This window comes from Labrus bergylta, chromosome 3 (assembly GCF_963930695.1).
Source record: "Labrus bergylta chromosome 3, fLabBer1.1, whole genome shotgun sequence".
In the NCBI taxonomy this organism is placed as follows: Eukaryota; Metazoa; Chordata; class Actinopteri; order Labriformes; family Labridae; genus Labrus; species Labrus bergylta.
In genome coordinates this window covers 10,535,647-10,552,465 of record NC_089197.1, presented here as the reverse complement: position 1 = coordinate 10,552,465, position 16,819 = coordinate 10,535,647, and the positions used below count along the sequence as shown (strand labels likewise).

At 40.6% G+C, this 16,819-nt stretch overlaps 2 protein-coding genes across 2 annotated transcripts in view; one reads left to right on the top strand and one right to left on the bottom strand.

The window, feature by feature from the left end:
• The window catches only part of LOC109999310 (protein kinase C-binding protein NELL1-like), a 251,046-nt gene that overhangs the window by 111,616 nt on the left and 122,611 nt on the right, over positions 1-16,819 (bottom strand). The gene's annotated exons all lie outside the window — the stretch shown is intronic.
• On the top strand, positions 2,090-8,963 carry LOC136178577 (piggyBac transposable element-derived protein 4-like). The gene is made up of 2 exons (XM_065952654.1): positions 2,090-2,471; positions 4,173-8,963. Exons 1-2 carry the CDS (start codon positions 2,350-2,352, stop codon positions 6,139-6,141), a joined length of 2,091 nt encoding a protein of 696 aa, XP_065808726.1. The 5' UTR covers positions 2,090-2,349; the 3' UTR covers positions 6,142-8,963.

Here is a 16,819-nt window from a genome sequence, read left to right as displayed (position 1 = left end):
CGAACTGCAGGATTTTGCTCTTCCAATTTCATCCACTTAATTTTTCAACACCAGAGATTGCTGCTTGAAACTAACCACTCGGCCACTGGTGCGTCATAAGGAGAACTTCTGAAGCCCATTGATGGCCTGTCACCATATTTGAAATGCTGTCTCAACCAGAAGTTTCTGTCCACCTAACAACAGGGAAAGAAGCTGAGGCCTGCTAACAGCTACAACAAGACATCAACAGATCAGCCACGCCCCTTTTTATGAATAACTCTTAATCTTCAAAACTCAAAACTGATGAGTTACAAAAAGAAATCAACCCCTCCTACAGTTTTTGCTGATAAAGACGAGCTATTCATTCAATAAAGAAGATTTGTGGAGCGGTCTGAGTCAAATTTTCAGAGGTGAAAAAGGCTTGAGTGTTATTTTGATTTTTCAGAGCTTTTTATTTCATTGGGGATTCATTTTGTCCTAGAAAGTGGTTCCAAGTTCTAACAGCCATTTGAGGGTCATTTTTTTTTAACTAATATTCAGGTAAGTCAAATGCAGTTTCTTTAATCCTTTACCTGCTTTGTTGTAAAGAAGTGCAAAGAAGACACACAAGGGTCCACGTGATGAATATGAAGCACAATCTGAGCTTTATCATTCAGCTCTTCCCCTCTCTATCAAGAACTAGAGTCATTAAAATGAATGGGAGCTTATTCAGCCTCTTCAGTGTGGCTGACACCACTGTCACTGACTTTTAATGGGGGAAGAAGGACACAAGGTCACTCAGCAGCAGCTTTGTTTCACACACTTGGAGTCACACAAAATGTGATCCCAGAACTTTCAAACACCGTATTAGTGTAAGATGTCCTGCCCACGCACACGACAAATACATTGCCTGAGATAATAGGGAGGTGTACTCACATCAGAGATTTATCCACCATGCTTTGTATTAAATGAGGTCGTAAAAAAACAACTCACCAGTACAAGAGAGGAATTTAAGGTGATTGATGGTGATTGCATCACACAAGGTTTACACAATGCAGACCTCTGTTAATTATGCTGTGGCAGTTAACAAATGAGTACAACATGCAGTAAATATGACTCAATGTGGAAACATTTAAGTGTCAAACTTTTGCTCAAACTCTCTTGAAGTTCCTCAAATTTCTATCCCAAAAAATCCCCCTTTAAATACAATATACAAGTCATATATCAAGTTAGAGTCTTCATATTTGTTTGTTTTAGTAGCTTATAATGAAGTGCACTTCTGGTGAGGTGCCTTTGATAAGAATATATGTAAGTGACAATAACATTTTTCAAAACCAGAAGGCTTATCCCTTTTTTGTCACAACAATATGCTGTACTGCCAGTCCTCCTCATCCTTTATTAGTGGGGGAGCAAAACAATCTCTTCTGTCCATCCATTATCTTGACCACTTTTTCCAGTCTGGACTGTGGGAGGAAGCCAGAGTACCCGGGGGGAAACCCACGCATGCACAGGGAGAATATACAAACTCCTCACAAAGAGGCTTCTGTCCGACAGGGATCAGAGCTGTAAGGCAACAGCGCTCCCAAAATGATCTCTTGAAAACCTTATGTTTGCTTTTAAGCAGTCAAATGTCATGAGTTTGAACTAAACGCAATTAAACCAAATGTGCCTTTTTAAATTATGTTTCGCAAAGGACAGAACTCTCAAGAGCATAATAGACTTGTTCATATGATTCTAATCTTCTCTAATATCTCTAAGATATACTTTGTATGATGAGATAATGGAAGCACAGGCCAAAAACAAATACATACAGGGACTGATGGGCCTGCATGGATAAAAAAAAACAGTTTAATATTTGCAGTTGAGTTGAGTGATCACTGAAACTTCCAAATAAGGAGTTCTGAGTTGTAGTTTTTGTTTTCGTGATAAATTAGACAACCAATTAGGATGGCTTAATTTATTAGGCATGATAAGACTGAATCTATGACTTAAATTTAAATAAATGCTTAAATTAATTGGCAGCTATTTCAAAAGGAAATATTAAACAATTAGCAGAACTGAGTTATAGGAGAAGAGGCGAAAAATAATCCTACATTTTCTAACCTAAACTGGCGGAAGTACAGTGTTTTCTTTTTTTCTTAGCCAACCCTTAGAGCGCATGCTTACACCAGACCCGTATGTGCTGGCAGCTGGGTCTGTAATGTGGTGAATCTACACAATGAGAAACAATGAAATTACCTTCCTGACCATATATGGCGAATAAAAGACGGGGCGTCCTGACGGAACAGATTGTACCCGCGTGAAAATTGAAGAAGGTGGGCGGACACACCACACACAGGCCGTTGAAAACGTTCTCCTAAGGAAACGTGTTATTACACTCAGATATCAGAAATGTTTCTGTCAGAGTCCGAGGATGAAGAGCTTGAATGGGATTCGGACTCTGATAGCGATGTCAGCGACTGCGGTCTGGATGAGGACTACATCCCCAGGGGGCTGGGACGAGGAGCTCACCAGTAAGTAACCCAGAGAAAGACACCGAGCTGTCTTCAGCCCAGAGGGATAAAACATAGATCTATGATCAACATGATTGATGTTCTTTATTACTATTAAATATCCATGACACACAGCGAAAGAATGCACGTGTTATTGTTATGTTACAAACAGAGATAAACGAGTCAAGGCATGCAGTGCATTCACAAAGTCTTGCAGTCGGACTTCTTTCTCATGCAGCTTTTACAGTACATCCTCATACTCATAGAGAACTGCTGGCACGGCCTGCTTCTCTGCAGACTTTGGTAGCAACGCCTGTGCACGCGCTGTACCAAAAGTGCTGAAGTTGCAGTTGCACTCAAACATGAAGCAATGCGTGCGAATCATCAAAGAGGACGACGCAAAGCGCACGGAAATCATGTAAACGCATATGTTGTGCAATATTGGAGTGATATATAGTAACACACTGTGACTTTACTCTGCGCATGACACCCTCTGAGTAATGGGAAACAGTGGAAATATCTAGCATAAAAGTAATGTAAAAATAGCAGCATATACGATTCTATCAATGGAGCAGGGGCTGCTCTAGATTTTTTGAAAGTGGTGGCCCAGGGAAAAGGAATGGGGGGGGGGGGGGTGATTAAAAAAAAGCTGACTTTTTTGTGTGAAAATTTAACACAAAGTATAAAGATCTTGGTCAGAAAAGGTGAAATGCATGCATTATTACTGATAAGATAAGAAGTTAGATTTGATATAAAAAAAAAACAAATGCATCATCGTCACAATTTATCATTAACATTAACCACTTTGTTTAGTACCAATAAGCAGGTGAAAACAGTTTAGCAACACCTTCTTTGTCTCCAACATCTTTTATCTTGTCTGAGAAAATAACCCTGATGATGTCATCAATGATGTCATCAGTTAAAGAGATAATATATCACAGAGAAAGGGGGTAAGAGGGATTATTTTGAGTGAAACTGGTATCAATATTTAAAACATTTAAATATAATTGATACATGTGACTATTCATTTGTGACTTAGATCACTTTTTAATCACACTTTAGAGATTACTTATTGTACTATTGGTCTATATAATGAGGTAGAAACATTTCTTTATATTCCATTTAGAAACAATATTGAATGTTGTCTATTTTTAGCTTATCTTGGCAATTTATAAAAGTACCTCTCCCCTTCGATGAAAACAATGAAAACAACAACAACAAAGGCTGTGAAATAAATGAAAGAATACTGATATTGCACAATCGTGCTTTCCATTTTTGCAACCATCCCATCCAAAATAGAGGCCAAAAAATAACCAGAGTGTCATGTTAAAATGTATAATTTTCTAAGCTCCTAGAATCCCTTTTGTTGTCTTGATTTCTTCCTCATCCGTTTTATGATAGCCTGGATATTACCATTATGATTAGTCATATTAGTTACAGAAGTAGAGTAGAATTAGAAGTATTTAACAGGTAGCAATCAACTACAACTAAATAACCAGCATTACTGCACCTCATTGTAATGCCCTTTTTTTTATTCTTTTGACCTCTTTGTCTTTTTATATTAGTTAAAATTCCACTCTTTAAATACCCTAGTGTTGTTTGTTATGGCTGGTGTAGAAAATTTCAATTGACATTGTTATCAGTGAAAATAGTTAACCAACTGTATTATAATACAGTTAATAATAATACTGCATAATACTTTCCTATATACTTTGTTTACAGGGGAGACTCCACTGATGAGGAAACTTCCGAAGAGGAGTTGGATAGTACCCCTGCAAAGAGAAGAGCACGTGGAAGCTCTGCTACTCATTCTCCAGCGTCATCGCCACTGAAGACCCCATCTAAGAAGTGCACAAAGAGCCCACTCAGCAAGAAGGTCCACCATGCTTCAACACCCAAAAAAAACACTGGCTCCCCAAAAAATGGCAAGGCATTCTCCACTCCCCGCAGGAGAAATCTAAGTGGGAAGGGAGAACTTACAAAACAAGGAGAAGGTGAAGCGGATGATGGAGACCGGTGGCATGACATTGATGAAGAAGACGTCGAGCCTCCGCAGCCAAAGTTCAGACCTGAGAGGGACGTTGGGCCGCAGCTGAACAGAACCTCCAATTACACTCCACTCGACCTGTTCCAGCTGTTCTTCTCAAAGAAAGTGATCGAAACGTTGGTGAGAAACACCAATATCTACGGGAAGAAGAAACACCAAGGTGACAAGAAAGGCTGGGTGCCAGTCACAGCTGCAGACATGTACTCCTTCCTCAGCCTTGTCCTCTACATGGGTATTGTACCACTTAAAGCCATGACAGATTACTGGAAAGGGTCTGAGCTGTTCAGTTTGCCATTCCCTGCTTCTATAATGCCCAGAATACGCTTCACAGCCATCCTCGGCAGTCTGCACATGAACGATCCTGCGGTTGAAGCGGCCAATGACAAGAAGAGAGGGACATCAGAATATGACAGATTATGCAAGATTAAGCCCTTATATGAGCAGATTTTGGAGGCCTGCTACACTTTTTTTCATCCCCACCAGCATATCTCCATTGATGAACGGATGGTGGCGACCAAAGGTAAGATCGCATTGAAGCAGTACATTAGAAACAAGCCCACTAAATGGGGGTTTAAGCTTTTTGTTTTAGCAGACTCAGAGTGTGGCTACACGCTGAATTTTTATGTGTACGCAGGAAAAGAGAGTGAACCCTCAGGGAAGGGAAGCAGCTATGATACTGTCATGAGGCTGCTGAAGATCCCCTTTCTGGGCAAAGGATACAAGCTCTATGTGGACAACTTTTACACCAGTCCAAGACTCTTCAGTGACCTCCTACAGAAAAGTGTCTTTGCGTGCGGTACTCTTCGCTCCAATGTGGCTGGTTATCCCAAAAAGATAAAAAATGACATCCCAGATAGAGCACCAAGGGGAACCATCCGCTGGATCAGAAAAGGAAAGGTGCTGTTTGTGAAGTGGTCGGACACCCGAGAGGTAACAATGTGTACCACTTTACACAAAGCATACAGCAATGACATGGCAAAACGCAATACCAAAGGCGCAGATGGACAGTGGCAGGTAAAGCAAGTGCCCATTCCAGGATGCATTAAAGATTACAACAAGTACATGGGCGGTGTTGACCTCTCGGACGCTCTCATTGGCTATTACAACGTCCTCCAGAAAACCACAAAATGGTACAAAAAGTTTTTTTATCATTTTGTGGACATCGCCACTGTCAACGCCTTCATCATCCACAAGGAAATGTGCAAGCTGCAGAAACAGCCAGAGCTAAAACAGAAACAGTTCAGGGAACAGCTGATTCTGTCTCTGGCAGACATCGGGTCCTCTCCAAACCGCTCAGGTCCACAAAATCTTATATGGTCTCCCTTCCCTCTCAAAGGGCCCCTTAAGTCCCAGAAACCTCCTTCCTCTGCATCCAGTGAACCCGGCCCCTCAACCTCTCCTTCCAAAGAGGATCCCCCTGCTGTGGCCTCTCGCCCCCTGTATAAAGGCCACCTGCCGGCTTACTTTGTAGAAAACGTGAAGAACTTGTCGTCAAGAGATCGGGCCACTGCAGGCAGAAGGGCATGTGTGTTGTGCAAGATGAAGTCGCCGATCTATTGCAGGACTTGTCTTAAAACTCTGTGTTTAACCACCACGAGGAACTGCTTCAGTGAGTGGCATAGCAGCAACGGGATCTGTGTCTAAGTGACTAGACTTCCCAGTGTGTAATCTGTGACACTGCTCTTTGATGTCGGAGGTGAGCGAACTCATTTGTTCACTCAGTTGGTGTATCATCCTTCTTAAGTGAGTTCCTTTTGGTCACCTGGGGTGAACAAATGTGCTTCCTTTTGATACCCTTTTCCAAACTTTAGAAAACAAAAGTTGATAAACAAATGATTACACTGAGTACTTGACAAACTTTTTTTTGGATGTGTTGGAGTGTTAAGAGCGATTTTTCAGACCAAGTACAAGTCGGCTATTTAAACAGTTTTGGCAGATGGCTGTTCAACATGAGTCTGGTTCTGCTCGAGGTTTCAGCCTCTGAAAGGTTTTTCCTTGCCACTGTAACGTTGGGAATCATTGCTCAGTGCTGTGCTCTGTACTTTACTCTTAGATATATTATTTACAAAGAGCCAACATCAATCCACCATGAGCACAACACTAAGCAACATTTAGCAAATTTACTTTGACATGTGAAAGCTTCCTTTTAAGAGGCAGAAACCTCGAGCAGGACCAGACTCATGTTTGAACAGATATCTGCTGCAACTGGGTTGGGCTTGAGAGGTGATTTAGAGAGAGATACAGAAAGAAAGAGATGGATTGAGAGAGAGAATTAAATGGCAGCAACCACAACATTGACAATGTTATTATTGAAATGATTTTACAAGAATGTTTGATTCTCATCAGGTGTTCCTTACTTTGAACTGTGAAAATGTCAGCAACAGATCCAGTTGCATCGTGCTGTGTTATTTACTTTGTTACAAACATAACACTTCTACACATTTCACTTTTTATGTAACCTGTTACATGTTCAGTGGATTTCAGTACCACACAACATGCAACAAGCACAATACTTGAAATGATATGTTGTCTAATGTTGCGGTGCATAAAAGGAGCAATTATTAGAGGAGCAGTGATTGACTAATCTTGAAAAAGTCAGCAAACACAGGCACATCACTGATTTAGGTGCTCAAAAAAATCACTAGAGTGACTCCTAATCCTGACAATTTAGTAGTGCAGAATATGCAGTCTTCTCGACTTTTGTCATCCTTGTTTTTGTAAGAAAAATAATATCTTCAAACTGCAGACATGGCTCCTACTTTGCTACCTGCTCAAAAAACGAGAGGCCACCATTATGGTCTGTTTGAGACTTTGATTTAAATATTCTCAGCCTGCTAGCTTCTTCATTACTCTGTGCACAACGATGCAGAGAGAAACCACAAATGAAAAGACGGTCAGGTGACAGCAGTGGTGCTCCTATAGAGAGTAGATGACCTTAATAACCTGTATTTAGTGAACTCAAAACGTATGTATATACTTCTAGATGAATGTTGGTTTCTTTAGTGGCAGACATAACTGTTAATGTCCCAAAAGGCCTCATAACTGTTCCAGTCTTTAGTCATCTCAAAGTGTCTCTTAAACTCTTCATAAAGAACTTTCAAGAACTTAATGGCATTGTAAAGTGTCTTACAGACCAGTTAGCAGCATATTACTGCCTTGATTAATCTGAGAAGGAGCCCGGCTGCAGCTCAGCTCAGGAGCTCTTATGACTTCTAAAAACTGGACTATCATAACACCAAAAAAAAAAGGCATTCAGCATCATAAAACATGTATCTGTAGCTACCTCTACCTGGGAAACTGCAGTAAAAAGGAATACCTCAAGTCAGCTTTTCATGAAACCTGAGATGACCTTACGCCTACAGATTCAGTAAGTCATGAATTACAGCTACTCCTAGGATCAAACTTGAATTTCACAAATGATGCAAAAGACTGTTTCACACAGCTAAGTATATCTACATGTGTACAGTTTTGATATCACTTGAAACTTAATGTTTACATGAAATGTCAGTGTTCCTTGCAATTCAGCTCCTTGGTCCTGTCAGTATGCTGGCTTTTGCACTGCGTGGTTGGTGCATGCATTATGCTCGACTCGCAGCTAATCTTTGACATTTTTAATTACTGTACCTCAGCAGTCGAGGATTAACCCACTTTGGTTTCTGCTTGGATTTTGAAATGCTCAGCTGGATTTGGCTTCCCTTTAATTTGTCTTGGAGAAAAACTCCAGTGATGTGGTTCAAGCAGAGGATGAACCAGCACAGTCAGCTATGACAGCATTCCAGCACGCCTTCTGTTTTTTTGATACATCTACACGGTTCATGAACGCACTTTTTAGATTACAGTTAACCTGTTTCGTTTTACTCGCCGCATAGAGATTTCAACGCACACTTGACTGATCAGAAAGGCTGGATTGTCTTTTGGTAGAAGCATGACACACGTGTTGATGTCCAAAACCCAAACTTTCTCACAAAGAAGAGAACAACTTGGCACTACATTTCTGACTTTGTGGACACACAACTGAAGTATCAACACTTTGTCATGGACCTATTTTCTCTCTGAAGATCTTGAGAGTTTTATCAAACAATTTGAAAGCAGTGACCTCATAGTCTTGTTCTCTTGTCTTTGTAGCTTTACGAGTTTTTATAGAAAAAAAAACAACAACTGATGTGACTGTCTGAGAGAGAAGTACAACAACTTGGCACTTGTTCAGACTTTATAAACTTTACTATAGCACGTATCAACATTGTGGTATGGACCTTTATACCTCCTATTAAACTAATTCCATCTGCAAATGTTCTAGGACTTGTTTCCAATTGTTGTAAACTAACATTTTTTTTTTTTTGTTTCTAATACACCTTTTTATACGAATGTATCCAGAATACATTCCTGTATTTGTATGCGGGACAGGAAATAGTGTATTCTTTTCTGTGTTTTTCAAAATAAAATACTTGTTTTTGAAAAGCAACTGGCTGTATGTTGTTTTTTAAGTAGAACAAGTTTATCCCAGTTATGAATAAATCTTGATTAGTTGGACGAAGGCTATCTTTGTAGACATGTCGTCAGTGATGCTAACTGTAAAATAATGCTGTGGTACATTAGAAATGTTAAAAACGTCATGAGCATCACGGGGATTCAGCATACTGTACCTCTGCAGAAGTTTTGACTCTTCAGGATGTTTTGGTGAAGCAATCATTAGAAGTAATGACAACCTAAAGCTAGATTTGCGTTTCAAATTATATTCTGACTCAGATATTAAACCTTTTTAGTGTAAATTATGTGGATTTATAATATTTATATTATGACTGAGAGAAATACAAAAGATACAAACTTTCAAGAATAATCACACTTCCACAGTTAGCTTAATTTGTGTTGGAATAAATGATGACATTTTCTGTAAATGACAACATGAATGTCACACCTACACATCCACACCGTGACAGCAGAGGCTGCTATGAAGTAAGGAAGTGTCCATCGGTATTAATTAATCCATTTATTCATAGCATCAGTTTCCTTAATGTCTGATGATATAGTAAGGTCATTTTATGATTTAATTCAGTAAATATCTTACATACTGGACCTTTAGGAAAGGTTAAGAAGGCATGGTGCAAAAAATAAAGAGTCCAAGTGAACTCTGAACTAATCCAGCTCGGGGCTGATACAGGCTTTACATGAGCAAAGCCATAAGCAGCCAGGTGGCAGCTCCAGACCTGTTCCGTCTGTGATTAATAGCCTGATAGCTCCCGTCGCGGAGGCTTTGTGGACAGAACAGCCTCTCAGGTGGAGCTATGTGATGTGAGCATCCCTCTGTGATTATATATCCTGTGTCTGCAGATAAGAGACTGTTTAACCTTCTGCCAATCACAACCGCTGACATTATTTGGTTTTCCCCTGAACGTTAAATTGGGAGCAATTCAGCGGGCGCTGTGCTGAATCTCATATCTCAGTCCATAAAGCAGAAACATCAAGAAGGCAAACTTTTGTTTCCATTTCACAGGAGATTAATAATCTTCACTATGCCAGAGCAAGCAAAATGTAATGTCTTCCGATAAAATAGACTCTGTTTGAGTGTTAACATCACACCGCTTATTCAATCTTTTCACTGCATTTGGAAATATTAGCTTACATTTTCTCTATCACGGAGCAGTTTCACCTGTGACACTGAAGCCAAGCGGTTCAGAGCTAGCTCTGCCTAGAGCATGCTGGGATGGGTTGTAGGTTTTCTGTACTCCTGAATAACAGTAGGCAAGCAAAGACAATGAGTGTTCTGCATATGAATAGACATCTTGATCTGGCAATGGTGGAGACATGACAATTGTGCCTTACTGAAATTAATGGTTGGCACTAAAGCCTCACAGGGAGTAGGGTGTGGATTTCAATACACCAGCTGCTTCAGTTTCCTGCCAAAGTCCAAATTGGGTGAATTGACAACTTAAAAAAAATTGGCACAAGTTCTTTGTTTACAAAACTGTTTCTGCAAATAGGAACTCAAAAACAAAAGTCACAGAATGAGTCCATTACCTGGAAATTAGTACCACATTTGTTTTCTTGTAATGAACTGTTTATCTACCCTGATGCTTGGAAAAGAGTTGGAATGAAGACATGGACAGTAGGGAGAGTAATCCTTAAAACGTAGAAAGTTGAGGGTATGCAGCTGGTAACCAATCTGAGATAAAGCTGATCAAATGTGAGGCTTTCAAAGTGTTAGTACACGGTCCACAAGCATGGACATCTTAGGGCATTTTCACACCTATAGTTCATTTGCTCTGGTCCCAATCATGAACAAATCTGTGACATTGTTGCTTAACTACCACAAGGTTGCTCTGTGTTCACACATGGAAATTTACAAGCGGACCAACATGTTTAACGCTTGGAAAAGGCTCTCCGATTTGTTGGAATTTTCAGGATCAGAGTTGGTTTCATGTTCATGTTCACCAGTCTGAAAAAATGTGGTTCCACACCCACCTTTTCGAGCGAGCTCTGTACGGTTGTTTGGTCCACAAACAGTTTAGATTTGAAAACGTCCTTAGAAAGCAGTCACTCAATTGCAAGACTGAAATAAAGTCCAAAGTCCAATTCATTTCTTTATCACATGCAAAACAGTATTAGCTGATGTGCTTCACAAACATGAGTAAACAAACTGTGCAAAAAGACAAGACAGAACTACTTTGGTTTCTTATTTGAATACTAAATAGAGGTTCAGGAGCCCCTAAATGTTCCTTAAAAGCTCAATTTGTTGAAATGTTCTTGTGTTTAACTGCTATCATGTCTGGTTTGTAATCTAACCCCAAAGAGTAGAAGCATAATTAGAGGCTGGATTGAAGAACTTTTTAAGTTGAGCAGTGAGGCAGATCATCGGCTCTGAGTAGAAACATTTGTCATCACGAGAAACAAGCGGCTCAAACCTCTCGTCACATTATTTATCGCGTCAGCCTGATCACTGACCCACAGCCCGGGCCGCTCAGATGGACAGCATATGTTGTAAAAAAAAAACACTACGTGCCCTGTCATTATGTTAATGGTGTTGGGTGTCAACACCCTGCTGCTGCGGCCTGACAGGCATGAAGCCTTATCACATCATTACACACCATTACCGTTTGTGATGAAGTCAACAGCTCCAGCAGAAGATTCCGTCTCTGCTGTCGGACTCATTAGATGATCTAACGTGTGAATGACCCAGGGCACATTCTCCCGTCGCTCAGCTGTCCTTGTGTCTGCTCACCTCCTGCTCCTCACACAGCTACACATTCACTCAGTCAGATCCTCAGCCTGTTAGCTTCCTGCGCATGCTGCAGGTGTCCTGAGTTTATGTAGGGCATGTTATCTCTGTGCCGAGGTGGCTTCTTATTAGATGGTCAGTCATGCTGTACACTGCAGATGTGATGGAAGTTGGGACTAAATATATGATACGGTTTTTACATATTAAGTCTACAATCTTAAGATACCGAGTAAAGAGCTATGCTTACCTTAACAGTACACTTTACTCTGAGTTGATTTGTGTTTGGTGGGGGAATAATGGACGTCTGTGCCTACTTTATACTTCATACTGTATGTATAAAATCAACTAAAAAAAGAGAAGAATATAACAATGACTTTGAAATAGTGCAGGAAACTCTTCCACACGTGTGTTTCCACTCTAGTTCAGTGTGAACGTCGTCCATCAAACGAGTTACAAACGTGTCATAGGGGAGTTCCTCTCCGCTCACTGCAGGACGTTCATCACATGAAGGTCAAAGCCCGACGCCGCCAGCTGCTCTTTATTAACACTCAACCTTTCGACGCAGCCATCTGCCTGCCAGAGAAGTGAGTGTTGTTCGAGTCATTCGGGAGGGAGCGTGGAGAGATAAACAGGAGACATGGGTTTGTGTTTCCTCACTCGTGACGACCTTCCGCTGACAAACTGACAGACACTGAGCTTAACACCTGTCTTTACATGCTTAACCTCTCTACGTACACCATGTTCTGTCATTTTGGATTCTCTGTAGAAACAAGCTGAAGACAAGGGGAAGGTGTTTTTTTTTTTTTCATTAATAAGCCCTTGTGGTAAGTAAAAGGTGGGCTTATGGGATTTTTACACGGATTGCACATTTATTCCTGAATTAGCGTTCCAAAGTTATCAGCTTTATTGAAACTAAAATATCTCTTCTACCTACAAAATCTTAAAAGTGAGCTGTAGCATGAATTAAAGAGAAGAAGGCTCTTTGAGCAGTAGCAAGCCAGTGATAATGAATACTTTTTTTTAGGTTAATTTCTACCTTTTATTAATTAAAAGAAGAATGTGTGATTTTTTTGATCCAGTAGATGTCGCCCTTGAGCACCAGCCTGTAACCTCTGCTATTCTGAAGCCTCTGCTACATGACATCCAAATAATCAGTGAGTATGTTCTTATTCTTTTCTCTAGTCTTTGACTAAAACAGCTTTAAACACAAGGTCGTCCCGTCCATGTAAACATGAAGTAAACACAGCTCCTTCAACAATACAGCTGGTGGGACTCGCGCTTCTCACTCATTGCAGACAGTCATGACTCAGAGAGACTTACAGAGGATATACTTGATTTCTTCTGCATTCTTCTTTTAAAAGCTTTGTATTTCTAAAAGCCTTCAACATTTGAACAATTATATTAATTATATCTAAAAAGCAGTCACCCAGTGGTTTATTGCTGATCTCAAGAGGCAAGAAAGAAATGAATAAAAGGAAAGTAAAGTTATTAGTTAAGCTATTATTTTTAATCTTTTTAGGAATGTTTACACCTTATAAAAAATGTTTCATATATCTGATTGGTTGAAAAATATCATAAATGTGGGTAACGGTTTCTTATGAAGGAGTTGGTGGTGGGTCTTGAGGCTGGACGAGTTGAGATCCTCTGCTCTAGAGCTCTCTATGTTTTACCTATAAAATAAAATATCATCTATTCCTGCTTCTTTGGGACTCCATCAGAGCAGGGAGGCTTAGGCTTCAAGCAACGAAGAAAATCTGTATTCCTCTGAACTGTAAATAATACCTGTGCTCCACCTGCAGCTTTGATCATGTAAAACCTGTAAAAATCCATGAGTTCATCCGTCACTGTGCCGTCAGCCTGAACCGCTGCACCCAGGCTAAACCCCACACTCCTCAAAGACTGCCACAGTTTGACATGCTCGGGGCAATAGGTGTAGATTGCAGAAGCCCTTTGTACTCTGAGCATCTGTGCTATAGCTGGGAGCACTTGGGCGGATATTTTTGGGGAAGCACTAGATGAGCCTCCCGCTGTTGTTAGGAGACTATCCAAACTCATTTGAAGTGCTGCAGAGTCGAGATCGAAGTTGAAAAAATCATAAACTTCCTGCAGTTTGTGCTGTTTACACTCAACACATGGCAGCTTGATTGTGGAGCTAGAGGGTAAACAGCTGTATATTTATATGATGCAAAATCAACGATGGGAAGGGTACAAAAATGCTGCACTAAACACCCGTCACCAATTTTACTTTAACTTACAGACAGAAGAAGACACAATATCCAAACGATAAAGATGGAGAGGGGACAGGATGATTAAAAACTGTTTTTATTTCTGGCTTAAAAGGAAAAAGTTCAACATTTGACTACATCACTTGAGAGAATCAAAGTGATTGACATTTGATTTGTAGCTCAAAAGACATTGGGAACTAAAACAGGGCTTCATTTTCAAAAATGCATGTGGTCAGGTTATTTGTACCTGTAGGTAGATTTGTTTTGCAGCCAGCAAGGTAGAGGCATCCATTATGACACACATTTATAAAATAGATGAAACATGAAACAACACATTAGAGAGAAGAACAACTGGTAAAAACACTAAAACATGATACAAATCCTCAAAGATATTAAAAAAAAAAAAAAAAACGAGAACAACGATAAAGGTGCTCAAGGCTCCAATCAGGGAATATTAAGAGAAATAAATATCAATCAATCAGCTGTACTTTTTTTCCCCCATGGGCTGCAGGGCACTGGCTTTAACATATCTCAGACCGCACTGGTCCATTAAAACATTTTTTTTTTTTTTTTTTTTTCTAAAATGCAATTTCACTTATCCACAATGATGACATCACAACCTCACTTCCTTTAACGATTGTCCTCTAAGTGGTTAGCAGAATAAAAGTTAAGATGTTAAAGCATAAACTATCTCATTACTTCAGTTAGAAATGCCTCAGTTATCTCAGATTCCTCTAGAAACCCTCAAAATGATGTAATTTTTAGGTAACAGCATGCTGTGAACTCAAACATGACCTTTTGGAGGTTCAAAGACCTACAGGAGACTTCTTTTTTCACTGCCTATAATATGAGTATATGGGAATTATTAGAATACCCGTGTCTGTTTCCGTTGACATTGAAGCCTTTTTTAGAAGAGAACTCTTCATACGACATAACGTTCACTTGGATCAGCTCACCCTTTGCTCTTGGTGTGGACGTTCTTTATATCCGTGATGTGTGCGTTTCATCATCCCTGCTTTCTTATAAAGTCACAGCTCATCTCGGCTGCACTGGAGCATTAAATTAAAGCTGTGACAGTTACAGCGAAAGGTTGTTGGCGGGTTTAATTGTCAGCAGTTAAATATGGTGTGAATGTAAGGCAGCCTGGCAGAACATTTGGGTCATAAAGCACTCACTGAGCCGCCGTGCTTTGTGGGCCATGAGCAGAAAATCACTGCGCCAAGGGAAAATCCTTGACATGTACTCTGATGGCTAAAAAAAAATCAATCGCCAAACAAAGCTGAACTTCAGAGGAATGTAAAGTTCTTGGGCGCACTAAACTACAATCATTCCTTCGAGAAAGGAAGGGACCACTGAGCTTAAAATGCATTCATTCAATCACTCAATGTCCCTCTAAAGGCCCTGACACACCAAGCAGACGGCAAAGAACTAGTGGTGACGAAGGCCGCCCGTGTCTCTGCCTCATGTCCTGTTGGCCAAAAAGTTGCACTTGAACACACCGCAAAGATGACAGCCAACGGACAACCAACACGTGGGTGACAGGAAATACCTCTCCATGCCAGCAGGCGGCCGTCGTCCGTTGTTCTGATACGAGAAGACCATTTTCACACCGCTGTCGCTCACCACTCGTCTTACAGGTAGCCTACTAATGGAGAATAATGTCTGATAAAAAGTTGAAAATGGCATTATGGAGAATAATGTCTGATAAAAAGTTGAAAATGCCGATGGCATTGTCAGCTCGTTGTCAAAAACAAAAGAAGAGGCAAATAAGGAGAAACTGCACTAATGGGTGAAAGCATGGATACTACAGCGACATGCTCAAGGGGCTTTACAGAACCTGAGAGCTGGAGAGAAATGAAACCGCAGAACAGCCAATCAGAGAGATCCCTCTCACCGACGAAAAAGGCAGACTGGGGCCGACGGGTTGCGACAGACTGCTCAGCAACGGTCCAGCTAGGAACGAAGGCCGAAGATCTCCTTGGTGTGTCAGGGCCGTAACAGAAAGATTGATCCCGAAAAACAGTTTTGACCACTTCCTGGTGTACGACTTGATTCATACCGCTGTGTCTTTCAAAAAGCCTCGTCAGTCCAGTAACTCTGTGTAAGAGAGTGAATTAGCTCAATGACACTCCGTCATCTGAGTTTTTGTGGCGGTCACTTGTCTGAGTGTGTGCGTGTTTTATGTGTGTGTGCGTGTTTTATGTGTGTGTGTGTGTGTGTGTGTGTGTGTGTGTGTGTGTGTGTGTGTGTGTGTGTGTGTGTGTGTGTGTGTGTGTGTGTGTGTCTTAAAGGCCAAGGACAGTGTCGGAGCTAAGTGGAGATGACTGATGTCCTCACACTCATAATTGTGCCATTACCATCCCTGTGGAAAATGATCATTAGTCCCCGCGGTCCTAGCTGTAATTAACAGATTGGGGATGTCTGAAGGGAAGAGTGAGGAGGAGTCGTCGGTCCGTCTCCTCACTCGACAGAAGCCGTGTCTTCACCTTTGTGGCAAAAACACACAGCCAATCACCTTGAGTGCTTTCATTGTGGAAACCAAAATAGGATGTGACGCGTGGAGGTCTGCCTTTTTTTAAAGAATGAAAATTGTTTGAATGGGGCGACAATTTCCCCTTTCATGTCCAAATAGTCTTCTCCTGAATATGAAGGGCATAATCAAAGCATCCCCTTTTATTTCTACAGAGTACCAATTATCTTTAATTGTTACTTTCTGGCACGCTGTTGAAAGAAATAGTCAGAAAATACACCAGACAACAAAACACACCATGTTTGTAAAAAAAAAAAAAAAAAAATGTCAACATTAAAGCTACTTTAATGTTTGATTGCAGGGAATCAAGCATACTCAAGCTCTCATTGCAGCCTAATAAATAGACACAATGGG

Bases quoted from the DNA above. Each gene is read 5' to 3' on its own strand.
- LOC136178577 (XM_065952654.1), top strand. From the start codon at position 2,350: ATGTTTCTGTCAGAGTCCGAGGATGAAGAGCTTGAATGGGATTCGGAC. The intron at 2,472-4,172 runs GTAAGTAACCCA...CTTTGTTTACAG, and splicing joins CTGGGACGAGGAGCTCACCA to GGGAGACTCCACTGATGAGG.